This window comes from Lagopus muta, chromosome 11, assembly GCF_023343835.1.
Source record: "Lagopus muta isolate bLagMut1 chromosome 11, bLagMut1 primary, whole genome shotgun sequence".
NCBI lineage: Eukaryota > Metazoa > Chordata > Aves > Galliformes > Phasianidae > Lagopus > Lagopus muta.
Window position 1 is genome coordinate 4,898,293 of NC_064443.1, and position 18,072 is coordinate 4,916,364.

The following is an 18,072-nucleotide window of genomic DNA, read 5'->3' on the forward strand; positions in this document are numbered from 1 at the left end:
TACTTGCTTGGCAGGTACTTTATTTCTGTGCACTGGATCTTTAGCCACATTTCTTCAGGAAATGTCTATTTATTTTGTTCAAATCCTGAAATAAGTGCAAAGCAGCACAAGGCTTACTGCATTTGGCAGCCCTGCCTGTGGCAGTGGTTTGGAACTAAATGATCTCTGAGGTCCCTTCCAACCCAAGTCATTCTATGAGTCAGCCAGATTATTTCAGCTGAAGCTGGTAACAGTCGTGTCCATATGTGCTGTGAAGTTGTCCGGTGCATCAGCCTGGCAGACCGTCTCCCTTTTGCTCAGGAACCTGCAGTTTCGGGCTGATACACTGAGAATTGGTTTCAGAAAGTAATAAAGCTCTGCTTCTTTGTCTTGATCCATTCAGGTCTTGCCCAGAGTGCCGTGTGATATCGGAGTTCGTCATTCCCAGCGCTTATTGGGTAGAAGACCAGGAGAAAAAAAATGAGTTGATTGAAGCATTTAAGCAGGGAGTGGGGTAAGATCATCAGCCAAAATGCTACTTACGTTGTCCTTGAGATTCACCAAGGCTTAATCAATCAAAATGCCTCTATTTTTAAACCTTTTGCAATCTGTTCTACACATAACTCTGAATCACGCGTAACAGCACACCATTCTTTATTAGCTGAACTTTGTGACTGCTATCAGTCTGTTGTAATTATAGTTCAGAAGGTACTTGAACTCATGTTTGGAAATGTTGAGGCTATTTCAGTTCACCTGCCAAAGCTAGAGACACGTGCCTTCTGTTGGACGTAACTGCCTGGAAGGTCGTCACACACTGGGGAAAACAAATGAGGAAGGAAAACTTAATTTTTTTGATAGCATCTTGAAATATGGGATACAAATTGACAGGTTTTTTGTAACAGCTACTGGAAATGTAAAATACTGCATCACTGCAATCCCTTTATTGTCTGATAAAGATTTGTCTGGTGATTGGAGCACTGGGGAGGTCTGCAAAAGCATTGTGTTACAGCAGCTTTGCAAAGCTGTGCTTGTCTGGAGAACCCGAGGGTCACTTTGTCACAACACATGACTGTTTTGTGAAATGGTGCACAGATTAACTGTGACATGCACCAACTTTTAAAACTTGCCTTATGGAGTCTGTGAAGGTATTACTTGAATCTGTGCATAGCTGTCCTACCAGCTCTTGAGCTTCTTGGGGGGGTTTGTCTTACAACTTAGCAGCAGAATTGCTGAAAGCAGTAGTACTCCATTAAATGTTCAAGCCAGCTTTGTATTATTATTGCTTTATATTCATTGTCAGACAAAGTAGTTGAATAAAATCACAGAATCACACAGTTGTGGGGGATGGAAGGGATATTTGGAGATCATCAGTCCAACCCCCTGCTTAAGCAGGCTCCCTACTGCAGGTTGCACGGGTAGATGGGTAGACATCCAGATGGGTTTTGAAATATCTTCAGTGGGAGACTCCACAACCTCTTTGGGCAGCTGAGGAGCTTCAGATACTGTTTGTTTTCCATACCGTGTTGCCATTGTGGTTTTATATTTTAATTCTAAAGGAGTTTGTATTGAGGATAATAAGTTGTGCTAAAATTCTTGGCTGACTACGTTCTACGTAAGTAGACTTGTTTTGTTGGAAAAGTGGTGTCAGGTAGTGTTACTACAAGTTTGGTTTTGGCTTTTGGTTTTGTATTTTGAGAATACAAAAAGGGTTTTTGCTTTATGTGCTCGGCTAAGACTAACACATGTTATAATTTCTGTATGGAGGGTTTTATGATCTCATAGCGGTTAGTTTGGATATGTTATTCATAGAAAAAATGCCAATAATATTTTTGTTTAAGGGAAGTCTAAGAGCAGGGGTTCTCACGGTACAAATCCATTCTGCAGGAGGAAAAATCCTGACTGACTTAGGTTAGAACACAAGTGCTCTGTGACTTCCAGGTTTCCAAGACAGATCAGTTCCACTTTTGAATGCACTGCCTGCTCTGGGGTAGTCTTTCTTTCTTTCTTTCTTTTGTAGTGGTTTCTTCTCCATGTATTAGTTATTTTATAGGCTTTGTTTAGGTTATAGGGATCAGTTTCATTGCTGTTTGCACATTGTTCACAAGTTCAATTGCAATTTGTCTGTAGTTTCCTCCAGATACTTCTCATTGGAGAACAACCCGTCGCACCACCCCTCCCCAGTAACCTTTCTAGAAGGTGGTTACACAGCTCCAGCAACTTCGTAGAACAGCAAAGCTGCTGAAAACTTAATGATAGAATTGTTACCACAGGACTTGCAAAGATAACGATGAGAGGAACTCAGCTCATTCATAAAAACAAAGTGATCAGTGCACTGGGGAGGAATGCTACAAAAATAGTGGGTTTGTTCCCTGTGATAGAAATGCACTGTGCTGGATAGGTGGCATTCTTTCAACATCATTCAATTTCAGTGTCTTAAGATTGTGTTCTTTTGAACTTACGATGGTGCTCTTTTATGTATTTCTTTGTCCACTCCTAGATTTCTTTCCAATCTATTTTAACTGTTACCAGTTAAGGAGTAGGAGATCAGAACTCTTGGTATGTTAATGGTACTAGCAGCTGCAGTGGTAATGGTACAAAGTGATCTGCTTCCTCACTAGCTGAAGGCAGCAACTTTTTTCTCATTGAATTAGGAAAAAACCCTGCAAATACTTTGAACAAGGGAAAGGAACTTGTCCATTTGGAGGGAAGTGTCTTTACCTTCATGCCTATCCAGATGGGACACGAGCTGAACCTGAGAAACCAAGGAAACAGCTCAGCTCTGAGGGAACCGTGCGGGTAAGGAAATATTCCAGTCAGTTGTAATTGAAAACACTTCTTGAATGTAAAGTGCACTACTTAAAGTACTTTCATACAATGGATGGCCTCAGAAAAGTTAAGTATCCCTCAGCTTTCCTTGAGGCAGAGGTTTGTTTGGAAGAGAAGGCACCTCTCATTTAATAGCAAGATTTCATCTTTTTTTTTTTTTTTTTTTTTTTTTTTTTAAACCAGTGCTTCTCATTGCAGATCTTTTTTCAAGGAGATTCTACAGTTAAAGCTTCTACTTACAGTGGTATTAAAAATGAGTATTGCTTGCCTAGACCTAGCTGGTCCTATTCACAGCTAAAATGGTTAAAGCCTTCTCAAAGTCTCATTGTAGCTTCAGCCAGCATCTGGAATGGTTGAGACAGGCCTTCTAGTTTAGCAGTACTGATACAGCTCCTCACTACTGCCCTGTTAGACATGAACTATTACTTATGTTCTGACAATGGAGTGGTTGTCACTTTCTCAGCAAATATTGGAAATGTTTATTAATAAACTATTAATAAATTAATAAATACCAATTTCTCAGTCTCAACTTTTTTTATTAAATGAAGAAAGATGACTGATAAGGGGAAAAAACTTCTGATTGGCCTGTGCCAAGCTAAATCAGATTTTCTTCTGTTGCAGTTCTTCAATTCTGTTCGTCTGTGGGACTTTATTGAAGACAGAGAAAGTAGGACTGTGACCAGCACAGATGATCAAGTAACAGAACTTGGAGAACTTTTCATGCACCTTTCTGGGGCTGAGGAGGATTCTGCTACTTCTCAATAAAGGCAAGCGAATGTGCTTTCTTCTGTAGCAATCTAGCTATTTATTTAGCAGTGGTTTTACTTCTTACAGCGCAGCTGGAATGACTGAATGTGCCCTGTGGTCCTACTTGTGCAGTCCTGGTGAAGTTTTCAGACAGTTGGTGTATGGCAACAAAAGTACTGAATTATATTTAAAAAGTTAAATTGATTGCATGGAAAAAAATCCCTTGATCCCAAGAGGGTTCCCTTCCTCGTTGGCCTAACATACGCTGTCTTGTAAATTGAATGGTCGTGTTACATGCAGCTGCTCTCTTGCCTTTTAAAGCATAAGGTGTTAAAAACTGTTGCTGTATCTGAGGGTGCTTATTTCCCCCTAAATGAACTAAATGTATATCTGCAGAAACACACAAGGAATAATGATCCGTGTAGCTTTTCCTTTCTTAAAAAAAATACCAAGTATCTAGAGTTCTGAGTAATGCTCAGTGTATTCTTACAGTGAGTGCTTCAGTAATGGGCACTGCCAGGCTGTCAGAGACAGCACAAATCAGGATCCCTCCACTGTTCTAAAATAATTAAGTGCATGGTTGCAGGAAAGGTCTCCTGGTTTCCTACAGCACCTGCTGTAAAGCACATGCAATTTGTTACCTCCAGGCAGAGCTGTAGTTCCAGTGCTGGAGTCAAAATGCACAGGTAAATGCAACTTGCAGCACAAGTTGGTACTGGACACTGCGTAAGAAGTCAGTAACTTTCAATATTAATTGAAATGGTAATAGATAATTTTTTTGTACACGTATTTAATTAAAAGGGAAACCTTCATTCGGGTTAAATGAAGCAAAAATTAAATGAGGTAGCTAACATTCTGTCTAAATAACCTCTATCAGTGATCTTACAGTTTGCATCTGTACCATGTTAAATCATTTCAGTCAAAAAAGAAACACTGACCACTGCTTACCTGACCTGTGGGGGCAGCAGATACTTAGGGCTTTTCCACTGCCATGTATTTCTAGCATACCGAGTCACATCCTTCTGCCATGTATTCCCAGGACAGCCCTACTTTCAGGTACCTCGTAGCCCCAGCTGGCAGTTATGTCATTTAAAGGGCAGGTGAAGTTCCAGCTGCCTACCTGCTCCTTGCTCTCATCAGAAGGAAGCATTGGTCAAGGTCAAGGAGGTCAGGTATTAAAGCACATCTTCCGAGTCAAATGTTAGTGGATTCTTTCTTTAAATTTTAATTCATGTTTGAGCTGCCGAAGCTTTGAGAATCATTTTAAGTTCTCTTTTAAATATACTTGTAGCAAAAGCAATTCATGGTAGGAATGTGCAGTTTGTAAGGAGTTATTTCTGCTGAGTCATTTGTATCAACTCTGCAGTTAAAGTTTGGTCTAGAGCCAACTGAACTAGCCACTGGGTATTTCAGTGCAAGCAAAGATTTTTTTCCATGCAAGTGCAACATGCAATCTTGAAAGTCAAGCACAGGGCCGGTATTTCTGCTACCCTTATGAACACACTGCTGTCACTGTAAGGCTGCTCGCCTGTTTCAAGACTCAGGCATTTGAGAAAGCTTGATCATTGAGATGGCAAAAATTGTGATGCAGCAAAGTGCATTTAGAGGCATTTGTGTAAAACGCCCCTTGTCCCTCTGGTTTTTTTAGACAACTTCCATCTCTGCTGCGTAACAGCTTCCCAAGAGTGAATGTGCAAATTTTGCTCTCGGTTGTGATCTAGGAAATGTAGTGATGTTTTCATGATTATTTCAACACTAAAATCAATTTTTAACAATGCTTACTCTAAAGTCAGTCCTTAGCTTGTAAATGTCTGTCACCACTTACTGCTCAACTTCTTTTTAAAACTGGCATTTGGAGGCACAAGTGATGGGCTTAATCTAGTAAATGATATTGCAGTGCAACTCCTCATCACTCATTAAAAAAGGTGAAGGAAGGTAAGTACAGCTGAGAGATGCAGTTCTGTAAGATGAGCGCTCTTTCTTGCATACTTTCTACTAAAAAATACGTACTTACACCCCTTAGCCTCCCCACTGAAGCTTTTTTTAGCTGTTCCAACACTTTTTTCAGATAAATATTTTCAGCAATGAAATACATTAAAAAATATTAAGTGGAGAGAATATTCTGCTCCTTAGACAGGGCATTCCTGTTACTTTGCTCAAAGAAAACCAAGCAGGAAACAAGAATCTGATGTACAAAAGGTAAGGTAACTTGTTTTTCAATGCTGCCTAGCAATTACATGAAGAGAAGTTTTAATGTGCAAGCAGTAAGACAGACTCGGACCTTCTACATTCTTCATTTTACAGCTTTCAAACTCTAGGTTGACATCAAATACTAATCAAAATAATCCTCCTTTTATTTAAAAAAAAAAAAAAGTTTTCCAGAGAGAGAGAACCTGTATTAAATAAGAAGGAACAATTAGGTTCCTTCTGGGGGTTCAGTGCTAAACTAAGAGCAACCTTTCATAGAATCATAGCACCATGAAGGTTGGAACAGACCACTGCTGCCCCCTAACCCCGTCCCGCAGTGCCACATCTGCCTCTTTCTTGAACACCTCCAGGGACTGTGACTCCACCACCTCCCTTTTTTCATGCTTCCTTCTTTTGCAACACTAATTAAAATGAAGGTAAAATGAGAGAGAAAGGGCTGCAATTGAAATAACAAGAACACTATTGAAAAGCATGCTGATCTGTATACAGCACTGTTTCCATCACTGCCAAATGCACATTTTATGGTAATGCTCAGTTGTAAGGGTGAAATCCTAATCCCTGGGTGATGGTCTAAGGACAGTCAAGCTACTTAACCAGTACATTCCTGGCTTATGTATTTTAAATTCTCCTCTACCTGAACAGAATACTATTTCAAAAAGTAATTCTTAGATCAGACCACCTATTTCTGGTCACCTGCTGCCTGATTTGACCAAAACACCCAAGGGAAATACCTAAGGGAAAAAACACAGGCTCCCAGAAGATACAATGCAGAGAAGTGGTGCAGGTAACTCACCTGATGGTTTATCAGTGTATGTATCTAGTAGATGCTGCTGAAAGATTGTTACAGTAACATCAAAACCAGTCTGTAAGTAAAGTGAATGGAAACTGATAGGTTGTCACATCTAGTATTTTATCTATTTTTACTGGTACAGTTAATATTTATCCTAAAAATTATTCAGAATGTTATTTCCTGAACTTTTTAGATGTAAATGTGTGTGTCAAAATATGAATTACTACATTAAATGATGATATTGAATCTTAAACCTAAAATTTAATTTATTTTATTAAAATAAGATAATCAGAGGAACCTTGGCTTACAATAAATGCATTTTCTCAGGAGCAATAAAAACAAAATTAAAACCCAAATCAGCAAGAAAAACTGTATATGCTCAGTTTCCTCTTGATAGTGCATCTCTTGGACGACAGCTTCAGATGGGATGAAAACTATGCTCATTCTGCAGAAGTATACTGATACTGTTAATTAGCCTTTATCAGCCACAAAAGCCTGTCTTTCTGCACTTTCCACCTCATTGGGCTGCAAGAAACAAGTCCGTAGTACCAAAATAAGCCGCTTAAGTTACCGAAGATGACCACAGCAAGACTGGCTAGCTTCCTTCTCTGAGCAGTACAGTTTAGAATATACTCCATTCCTTTGCAAGAGTTTTTTTTCTACGTGCAAAACTATTGCAAAACTATTTTGTGTTGAATTAGCATTTTAACTTATTTCATTGGCTTGATGAAAGCTCTTAGGCAGGAGCTGATTTCCAGAAAGTTTTTTTCTTCTTCCCTCAGTCTTGTTTGCAGATACCCATTTCCAGCAAAAGTCCCCTGACGTGAAGCGGCACGGGGCAATCAGAGAGCACCAGATCACATCATCTTTCTTCCCTCAAATGCCAAGGCAGGTCATCCCTGCTGTAAAAAATACCAGTTTATCAGCAGATTCAAATCAACCCAGAAACACTGCCAAAGAAACATCCATCTCTTCTGTGTGTGGGAAAAATAAGGCTCAAGTGCATCTATTAAAAAAATAGTAATAGATCTCTTGATTTGTAGTCTGTTAACTATCCCAGTAGAAGAAACTGTAGAAAAAGGCAATGGTGGAGCTTTGTCCCTGCAGGGTAAGAACTGCAAACATCCTTAGCAGCTTGTTCTTAAACGGGGATGCGGATGATCCGGCTGGTCACTGATCCTGTACACCGAGGCATTAAAAGCACAACTTCTGTTACTTCTGTTCCTTTCCCATCACTGGAGAGATTAAGGGAAGGGGAGCACAATCCTAAAAAACAGGCAGTCTTGTGGATGTTAACGTGCAAGAATTTATGTCCTCTGTATGGGATGCGCGGTGCAGAGATGGTTCGGAAGCACTCCGGTTGATCTTGGGTAAAGAATGTTGCAGCAATTCAATGGAAGACAGTATCTGAGAAGAAGGCACATAAAATGGAAAGGTGATGTGTTACAAAGAGCCACATTTCAAGTAAGTCTTAAATCTTCATTTCTTAGGGCTTTACCAGTACCCATTACAATATACTACGTGGAGATACTGAAAACAATACTCAAGGAATGTTCCAGTTTAAAGAATCCAACTCTGCCACAGAGTTTCATTGCTGTGAGGACCCTCACTGAGTTTCAGGGGACAGGCAGATACTTCTCCATTAACAGTTCATCAATATAGCAACCACGAGGCAAGCATCTATGCACTCTCCAACAGTGTAACAGGGAAAGAATAGCATCCTCTTCCTAACTGTCGGAATTTAGAAAGAAGCCAAGTACAACTTTAGTTGTTTAACAAGTAACATCGTTTTAAAAAGTGCTGCAACTCAATTCCAGATATTTTAACCAGTACCAGGAAGTGCCTGCATTATCCTCACAGTGACAGGAAAAGGTCAAGTATCCTTTGTAAAACAAGACCAAAACTTGCTATAGGAATTTAAATCCCCCTTGTGAATTTTGTTTGCTTGTACAAAGATGGGGGGAAAAAAATAAGGAATTGTCCTTACAGCAAAGTGCTCTGATGTTAGAGCAATATGGTGTCCAACACTGCTTCAATGAGGCTGGGTATTATTTTTAACTTTTTTGTACCTAAATCCTGTATATCAGTATTAGAAACTGCACAAGGGAGCTGGGTTATTAAAGGTGCACGTGTGACTAAACAGAACCAGGAAGCATGCTACTCTTCATTCCTGCATCTACTTCCAGTTTCTAAACATGTGCTTTTATCCACCTATGGTGCTCTGTGCTAATGGCTATTTATACAATACTTAGGAGCTGTTACATGCTGAGAAAAGCCACTTACTTGCGGAAACAAAGGTCTTTCTTCCCTAACTTTCTTCAAACAATCTGCTACGAGCCTCTTCATTGCTTTGGGGCAGTTCTTGTACAACTTGCTGAGGTCTGGAGAAGCATATCCTCGGCCAACCATGAAAATAATCTAAAAAAAGAACAGCCAGTAGGTAGCAGAGAACTGAAGCCAAAGAAGCTGCTTTGCTCATTCAAAGCTCTGATGTCCCAAAGTCATTAAACGTGAGTGCCAAAGCCAAGCACACCAGCAGGGCCTTGTACATAAGTCCAAATCAGTTAACTGAAACAATGGCCTTGCTTTTGTGTAACGTAGAACATAATTAAATCAGAGTGACGCTGTGGTTTATAATACTCCCGAGATGCAAAGGCATTATTACAGTCAGAAAAGAACAGGACATACTATGTGACATGGCAATTTCCTTCAATTGAAGATTACAAGTGACAAATGATCCTCAATTTGAGCACTTACAAGCTCAAACCATACGCTATCAGGGTTTGGCATGATAGTGTTACTGCTTGGCAGAACTGTATTTTCAGGTATCTCAGTAAATACATCTGCCAAAGCAGATTTACAGCGCGTTGGAAGTGATCATCATGACTAATGTAACTACTGCAGCATAAAGGAAAAGGGGTTAAAGCAAACACTAAGTGATATTATTAGCGATGGAAAACATTTTCTGTTTTAGTCCAGCACAGACTATAAAACACAACAGAGGCAAAAATAATGGTTTCTCCCCATGCAGACACATGCACTGCTCATAATTCAATCAAAGCAAAAACCAGAATGCAACAAAGCAGCAATAATCAAAAAGCTGTAACAGTTTATGTTCGTGCTCTACAGAAGAAGGCTTTCAATAATGAAGTAACTCTGCATAACATTTAATACTGAAAGATTTGATCATAAATAGCCACTTCTTTTTTTGCTTAGTAAAAAGCATGAACCTGACTTTACTGATTTATGAACAGATATTTAACTTCAGAAGGAAATTTTTCCTACATACAAATTTCCTTCACTGATGTAACTAAGCACATCAGCAGGACGTGCTTTCCTTGAGTTACTGCCAGTATTTAAGAAAATATTCTACTACACACATTTATTGCTGAAACAAACAATACTGTAAACAGCATTCCAGTTCTTGTTTTGCATCTGTCCTACACTTCTTGAGGAAAATGCAGCACACCAGAAGCAACATGCAGCATTGAGCAACCACTTCTTACCTGGTCGCGGTTGTTTATGTGGGAGTATGGCAGCTCTCCTGTCATTAGCTCATACAATACTATTCCATAGGAGTAGACATCTGACTGAAAACTGAATGGATTACTGTCCTGCATCCGTATCACTTCTGGTGCCTTTAGAAGGAGAAAAGCAATTAGTGAAAAGTGGTATTAACAAGCTAAGAAACAGAAAAGACAAGTGAATGGGAAAATGGGAAGCCAAGAGGAGTCAATCAGTAATCAGTGAACAAAGGATGGAAACCTCAGGACCTCCTCTAAGGCACTGGAGAAGTCCTGTCAGTGCTATTCTACATCTTACTAAATGAGTAAACGCACATTTAGTATATATGTAGATATGCCTATAACAACACTTCAGAGAACCTTCAGAAAATTTCCTGTATTACTTGAGGACTTCCATACATAAACTGACACTGATCTGCAACAACCGAGTTGCCTCAAAGCTTACTGCAATGATCAGCCACAAGGCAGAGGACAGCAGCGGTGCTAACAACCATAGCTTGGTACACGTCAAGACTTGTGCTCACTCCCATGCTTCAAGGAGAGCTCTGTACACTTTCCCATCCACTGATAAAGCTGCTGAATGCCAGATCAGCAAGCATGCATAAAAAGAGATGCTGCCAGGTCCTCAGCAGGGAGCAGAGGAAGAAGAGACAAAAAAAGAAGACAGCCAACAAAGACAGGGTTCACCCATTCCACAAAGCTCATTAAGCAGATTCAAGGTCATTGCTTGCTCTCCAGTTGAGAAGAGCCCTTCTGGGGAGAGGTGGGATGACTACAGGAAAAAGGCTCTTCCCTTGGAACAGTTCCTCGCAGTGCTATTGACAGCCCTTGTCAGCCTCTGCCTTGTATGTTTAGAACTCCAAAAACTCAGGAGGAAACACTGCTGAAAAGTGCCTCCTGTTGGGCAGTTAGACACTCCAGCACTTTAAATTTTAACTTATCCTGTAACTGGAATAAATGTCTGCATAGTGCTAACAACATAGGTTGTCATTTAGATGTAAGGATCTGTCAGAATTACTGCATTCAACCAACAAAACTTGTATTAACAGAGTGAAAGCAAACTATTAACACAGCAGCAAAATACTTTGCTCACCATCCACAAAATGGAACCAGTGGGTTGCTCCACCTGTTGTGATCCACTCCACCTGGATTTTACAGTTGCTAGACCAAAGTCTCCTATTTTCACTGTGAGGCCTTCATGAAGAAATATATCTAAACAGTTGTTAAAGAAATTCTATAGAAAACTTGAATGAACAATTCTGAATTTTCTGACATGATTACAAAGTGTCTGGTGAGGGTTATCAGAAATCCAAGAACTATCCAAGAATATTGCTGGCTTTGGTTTTTTGTTTTGTTTGTCTTACCTGCTACAAGTTGTATCTTAGAGAAAAAGTAATTTTATGGCATCCGTACAGAGTTAACAAAAATGCAGGTATGCAATCTATCTACTTAATACTGAATGTTCCTTCTTCTCAAGTTTAAATTAAGATTTCTGGCTTTATTTGTGCCTGTCCTCTGAGGATGTTTTAAATTTATTAAAAATATACGGGATACAGTACAGGACACACACACATATCCCTCATCCAACAGAAAGCTTCTCTCCAACACACTATCGAGATAATAGAGACATCATATCATAACACCACTATTGATACTATTCAATTAAAATAAGTCCCACTTGAAGAATGCTGCTTCTCCTTTTGTCACCTCTATAACAGCAGTTCGTTAAGAAAGCTATACCTTCTATGAAAGACCTTGCTAAAAGTAACTTTGTACTCATCACAAGAAATTACTCATTTTTGTTACGTGCATTTAAAACAGCTACTTCACACACAGCCCCCACCCACTCCCAGAAAAAGCTCCAAGTTAACAACAAATCACTCTCATGTCACAGTGAGATGAAATTAGGAAAGGATACTATTGGATTTCATGTCCCTATGGATGATGTTCTTTGCGTGTAAATAGCTGTGAAAGAAGCAGCAGAAAAGTGACATAAATGGATACTGTTCATACAAATTTAGCCTTCTGATATCAGTTTACCACATGACTAGTGGTCTAGCATTAATTAAGACAGGATTCCATACAGGAAAAATACAAAAAGAACGTAAGTGCTTAATTAAAGATGTTACAATCTTTGTCACTTGAGAGCTTAACATTGCAGTCTTTAACAAGTCCTTTAACATGGATCAGATACTGAGATACAGACCTATGTGGCAAAGACTTAAATAGTGTTCAAGAGGTTCTGAAGTATTAGGCAGATTCATCCCCAGACATCATTCACAGCATCTGTACTCAGACATGAGCTCCTGACTCAGCATACCAGTTTGACCTACTGCAGTGTTACAGCAGTAGCACATACCAGGGCTTGGGGAAGAAAAGGGGAACATCATTCCAACAGATAAAACAGGCACAGACACTGCTGCTTATCCTACTCACTCCATTCCCTGTGCTGTCTGCCGAGCAATGTCAATGAGCTGGAACATCTGGAACTTGGTCTCTTGAACGTGCAGGTGTTTATACAGACTGCTGCCTTCACACCACTGTGTGACAATGGCCAGGTTATCTTTAGTCATGTAGCCCATGAAGAGCAAAATATTCACATGCCGAGTCTTCCTAATAGAAGTAGCAGAAAAAGAAATTAGTATCTTTATTAAAATGTTTTCGTGTTCTTTTAAAAACGTTCTTCTTGTCTGAAGGGACATATTTCAGCTTGCAAAAGTGAACAAAAAAAACCTCGCAAAATGAATTCATTGTTTTTGAAATCAATAACCACGTCATGCTCGCATTAACAACTGGAGTAACAGAAGTGACCTTGAAAGCTGAAAAAGTGACAGCTTAAAATATGACTGAATCCCAAGAGGAAACCAAAGGGTCATGATAAACTGTAAGGGAACAAAATATATAATTCTTCTATATAGGTTCAATTCCAGGATTCCCTTTTAAAATTACAGTTACTTAATTGGACATTACAAAACCAGTATTTGAAAACAAAATACATGGATCAGAGAACAGATTAAAAAAAGGGAATTATGTTGCAAACTTAAAAAGATGTACAGCTCGAGTATTCTGCCCGGCCGTGAGAATTACAGAAGGACTTATTGCTCTTCACTTTCTCCTATATGCCAAACATGACCTGAGGGATTGTGGATGTTAGTATCAGTTATCTGAAAAAACTTCCAGAAATCTCAGTGAAGAACCACTGAATATCACTGCTGTCTCGCAGCTCTACAACAGTATTTACCAGTATCACTGTATGCTCTTTTTTATTTTTATTTTTTGGAGATCTGCTTTTGCTGCCTATTAAGTACACACTATTCAGCAAGGCACTTTAGTCTGCAGGCGAATGCTGTGGCTTCAAATAACAAAATTTAGCAAAGAAACTGCAAAACTCACCTTAATACAGCCACTTCGTTTCTGAAAGCCTGGAACTGCTCTGGGGTTGGATCTACAACTTTTAATATTTTCACTGCTACATCCCCTGAAAACACATTTACAGTTAAAGTTAGTAGCAATGCAGTTTCTTCCCAAAAATCATATTACCACACAGTACACATAAAAACCCAACTTTGTGCACATAATGCCCCTAGTAATCTGTGAACAGACCAAGACCATAAACTTCTGCAGGACCACATAATTAATTTACCTGAATTAGAGAACAGTAAGAGTCATTAATTTTACACCATGCTTCCCTATCTAGAAAACAGTAGAATGGAACAGATTATAAAAGGTACGATAGTAGAGTGAAGCTGACTGTTCTAAAGGTAACCACTAACAGCCAGACCCACCAACTCCTCCGTGAAAGAGGCAAACACCAAATTCACATTAACTATGGATGGTTGGAATATTTACAACAGGTGGATACACTTGCCCTGATGCTGCCACAGGAAGGTAAAAGGAGTTAGTAAACTGAAACTTAGTCTTAGTCCACACATAAGAGAAAATGCAGAGACTTTCTACTCCCAATTATGCTTATCCCACAATATAAAGGCTGCTGCCACTTAGCATTACAGAATAATCGCTTACATTAGGATAAAAATCCCTAGAAGGACAGATTTATCTGCTATTGCAATTACCTCATCTTCTTACTATCTTCTCTTTTCAAAAACAGACTTGAAAAACCTTAGCACATCTCTAGAATTGTACCATCAACTAATTTCATTAGCAACACTGACAGCTCAATTGAAAAAAATGTTTGGAAAGGAGATGTAAATGGTACTGAAGGATTCAGAGAAAGTGCTCTGACAGGGACTGCAGCATCTTCCACTGTAGTTACCAGCTGTTTAGTTTGCTGTGTAATTTGAAGTCAGGAAGTTCACAAACACTGAACACATTCTAATACATTCATATTTTCCTTCAGTAAATGCACACACTTCCTATTTCATCCTTCAGCATCTTCCTAAAGGGAACCATCTCACGTTTTCAGTATGCAGAGGTCTGGTGGTTTGTTTGTTTTTGATGATGTTGGGTTTTTTTTGTTTTTATAACTTAAGAGATCTCTGCTCACACATCAGAGCAGTACAACAGAAGAGGCAGAAACACTAACAGTTTCACATGACGATCAAATCAGGCTTAAAAGGGGCCGGTTCCTACTGCAACTACTGTTTATGTACAATGCAAGACCAATAAAAGGTCTGTCAATATTAGAAGCATATTGCTAGGAGCTATACCAACACAAGGATGCAGCATCCACTGACTGTAAGCCAAATGTTTTCAAACTGTTTTTCAATATAGCCTCCATTATGATCCTTGCTCCACTGATGAAGAGATGTTTTTAACTTTAAGTTTTTATTGAATCATGTGCCACACCTTTTTAAGCTCAATGGCATTCTCCAAGCAGTTTTCACTACACAAAGAAATAAACAATAGCACTTGTTTTGTTTAGCAGCAATCTGAAGACAATTAGCTTCCACCACCCCCCAACCATCAAAAACCTAGAGCTGATTACCAGGGCCAAAGGGGAAATGTGAGTGTTTATGATAGGTAGTCTTCCAACCCATTTAAACTGCCTTGGTTTTCTTTCCTCCTTTTAAATTTAGAAGCATGCTACAGGACACTACAGGATCCAAATGAGGTCTGTAACAGAAGTGGTGCAAATATTAAAATTAGTACTTAACCATCGGAACAATCTGGAAAAATATGGAAGTGCAAGACTATTCAACAAGACATGCACTCCTCATAGCAAGACCATCCTTGGCACTATCCACTTCATTTTTACTTGGGAAGGCTAAGTCAAGGAAGTTTACTGGAAACCTAATACAGATTATACACAGTTGTACACATCCTCTAGCAGGCCTTTCATAGGTGCTCTCCAAAGGTTCAAACAGCCCTTCAGCACTGGGCATATTAGGAGGTCTGACACCTCCATTCTAATCCAGAAATTCGGTTTAAGTTTGCAGCAATCTGCCCCACTTCAATGCTTTCAACTTCACCAAGAGATTTTAGTTGCTGCATTTATACTATTACAACAGCTTACTACAAAGAAAAGTGTACAATTCGTTAGTTTGTGCACTATGAGCTCCCCGTGTCTTCAGTTCTAAACAGAAAAAACTAGAAACCCTTTCCAGTCTTTCAAGACCACACTACAAATGATGGCAACAAAACAAAAACAAATAAAACAAAAAGCTCTCCCATTGTTTCTCCTTTAATACAAAGTCAGTACCATTAAAAAAAAGTGTCAATTATTTGCTAACATCAATTTAGTTTATAAAATCAGATCCAGCTGTCATTGCTTGGCAATTTAACCTCGGCTTTCCCCACGAATCAGGAGAACTCTGTACAGTTACCTTAAATGTGATACTGAATCCTATTTACACTGAATTCTGTGATAGCTGTACAGTCCTTTTATGTGCACAACTGAAGGTTATTTGTTACTATGTAGCTCCATGCATTTCCTCTTTAAAACAACAAAGTTCTTGATACATGAAGAGTAGTTGCAAACATTCTGGTGGAACATATTAATAAGAAACTCACGTTCATTTTTAGATTGGGGCCTGAAGGGAGCTGTGCTTCTGTTTAAAACCGGACGCCCCAAATTTGGACCTAATTCTGGAGTCCTGCAGTGTGCCTCTTGTCAAAGTCCTCAGCAACTTTTTCTCATTAACTCTCACATCAACCATTTCTTTAATTAGAAATACTCCACCATTAAAACAATTTATACTTACTTCCTTTCCCTGCCACCTCGAGTACAAGTATGCTAATTAAACGACAGGTCTTCAAAATAAAAAACGGAAAGTAAACTTAATTTAACATAATGCTGTGAAAATTTACAACGTGGTGATGATGATGCTGGATTCAGCATATGGATGGAGACAGAATTAGCAGCTGTAAGGTTCAGATTTCAGCACAGGCACTGTGCCTTAATTTTCTCAATGGAAAAATTAGGAAATCCGTATTTCTCACTTAGTTCTTTTGCTGGTAGATAATCACACAGCTGCACCATTCAAACACCTTTTTTTTTTCTGCATTATTGTCCTTCTACAGTACTAACATTGTGAGAAGACAGTGATAGCTGTGAAGAACTTACCATGCCATTTGCCCTTGTAAACAGTTCCAAAAGAACCTGACCCTATTCTGGTAGAAAGCATGACTTCACTTGCTTCTATTTCCCAGTAATAACTAGAATCTCTTTGTCCACGAGGCCTCTGCAACAAAAGAAAATATTAAATACATATGGTACTTATTTTATTAACAGCATTCAGGAAAAAAAACTATTTCATTATTTCCCTAACTACTTTTTCCCCACACAAGAAAGCCAAACATTTCAGTGTAAGGCTTTAGGCGCTTATGAAGGTATCATTAATTCTGCTCTAGAGATACAAACTCTGATCTGAGATCACAAGAGGAATGAGTAATTGGGGATTCTTGAATTATTTGAAGGTATCTTAAATATTTAAGAAGCTTTAAGAAGTCACAATGCTCAAATTACAGAACTCTGATATATTTGAAAACAATAAACAAAAAAATATGAGAGCAGAATTTTCAAACATCCATGTGATTTACAACTGGGAGTCCCACTGAGCAAATGTACTTTTAAAAATAGAATAACTTTAAAAAAAATCCAGGCACTATTCACTGTTATTTTTGTCTTTTTCTGTGTTTAAAATCAAAGCTTTGAGGAAAAGTTGCCATTTTGTTAAATTGACTTTTCCAAGACTCTTTAACCAACTTTGTTACCAACACGATGGCATATGCATTTTCTATGAAAACCATGGCAGTGCAATTCAAAAAGCAGTAAGGAGGTTAAAGATATTAGAAAGAATAAAAAGATGCAGCCCCTAAATATTTAGAAATGTAAGCCTTGAATCTATACTGAAAAATAATCTCAGAACTCTGTCTGAAATTAATTTTTAAATCCAAACACTTTTCCAGGTACTGAAATCATAAGGCAGTACTGCTGTCTTTCCCAAGTTAGATTTACATCACTGTTACACATTCAGTGCAGAGTAATCAACGAAGATTTCCATCAGCTTTCATTGACTTTCAAGTACAGATCTTTATCCCAACACTCCATTAATTTCATCCTACTTTAACACATTGAATTTATTTACACACAGTGGTTCGAAAATACTTACAATTTTGTTTTTTTCTTGTGTATTTGTCCCAGGGGCTCTCTCTCTCTGGGCTGGGACTGGGGTTTTGGGCTGAGACCAGCCAGTCGGGCTCATATTGTTGGGACTTCCAGACAGAGCAGAGGGTGAAGCTTATATTGAAAACAGAAGAACAAGAAGTTACAAGCCATGAAATAAACACAAAATACAATTGCAGTACTTGATTTTTGGAAGCCATACCTGATTCACTGTGGTTTCGAATTGCATCCTAAAACAGAGAAAATATCAACATAGTTAATAAAGTATATGACAGTGCAAACAAACAAGCAGAAATAAATGTGTTGAAATAGTTCTCGACAGTTTAAACCAAGTGTCATACACGACTGACCAAGCCCCTTTAAAAGATGGCAGCTTGGTTACAAGAATCCTATTTGCTTTAAAAAAAAAAAAA

At 38.8% G+C, this 18,072-nt stretch overlaps 2 protein-coding genes across 10 annotated transcripts in view; one reads left to right on the forward strand and one right to left on the reverse strand.

Annotated features, from left to right (window-relative positions):
• The window catches only part of MKRN2 (makorin ring finger protein 2), a 51,792-nt gene that overhangs the window by 5,810 nt on the left and 27,910 nt on the right, over positions 1-18,072 (forward strand). For 2 of the 3 annotated variants that reach the window (XM_048957749.1, XM_048957747.1), the window contains exons 6-8: positions 383-493; positions 2,631-2,775; positions 3,427-3,572. In XM_048957749.1, the coding sequence (XP_048813706.1) occupies positions 383-493; positions 2,631-2,775; positions 3,427-3,570 (400 nt within the window). In that variant the 3' untranslated portion in view covers positions 3,571-3,572. Of the gene's footprint in view, positions 1-382; positions 494-2,630; positions 2,776-3,426; positions 5,934-18,072 lie in introns of those variants that run through there. The other variant, XM_048957746.1, reaches the window with a different exon arrangement.
• Positions 6,806-18,072, reverse strand: part of RAF1 (Raf-1 proto-oncogene, serine/threonine kinase) — a 68,841-nt gene continuing 57,574 nt past the window's right edge. For all 7 annotated transcript variants that reach the window (XM_048957728.1, XM_048957727.1, XM_048957729.1 and 4 more), the window contains 10 exons: positions 17,862-17,889; positions 17,646-17,773; positions 16,598-16,715; positions 13,468-13,552; positions 12,511-12,687; positions 11,993-12,039; positions 11,168-11,286; positions 10,057-10,188; positions 8,834-8,968; positions 6,806-7,957 (listed from right to left, as the gene is read on the reverse strand). In XM_048957728.1, coding sequence (XP_048813685.1) covers positions 7,817-7,957; positions 8,834-8,968; positions 10,057-10,188; positions 11,168-11,286; positions 11,993-12,039; positions 12,511-12,687; positions 13,468-13,552; positions 16,598-16,715; positions 17,646-17,773; positions 17,862-17,889 — 1,110 coding nt within the window. In that variant the 3' untranslated portion in view covers positions 6,806-7,816. The remainder of the gene's footprint in view (positions 7,958-8,833; positions 8,969-10,056; positions 10,189-11,167; positions 11,287-11,992; positions 12,040-12,510; positions 12,688-13,467; positions 13,553-16,597; positions 16,716-17,645; positions 17,774-17,861; positions 17,890-18,072) is intronic.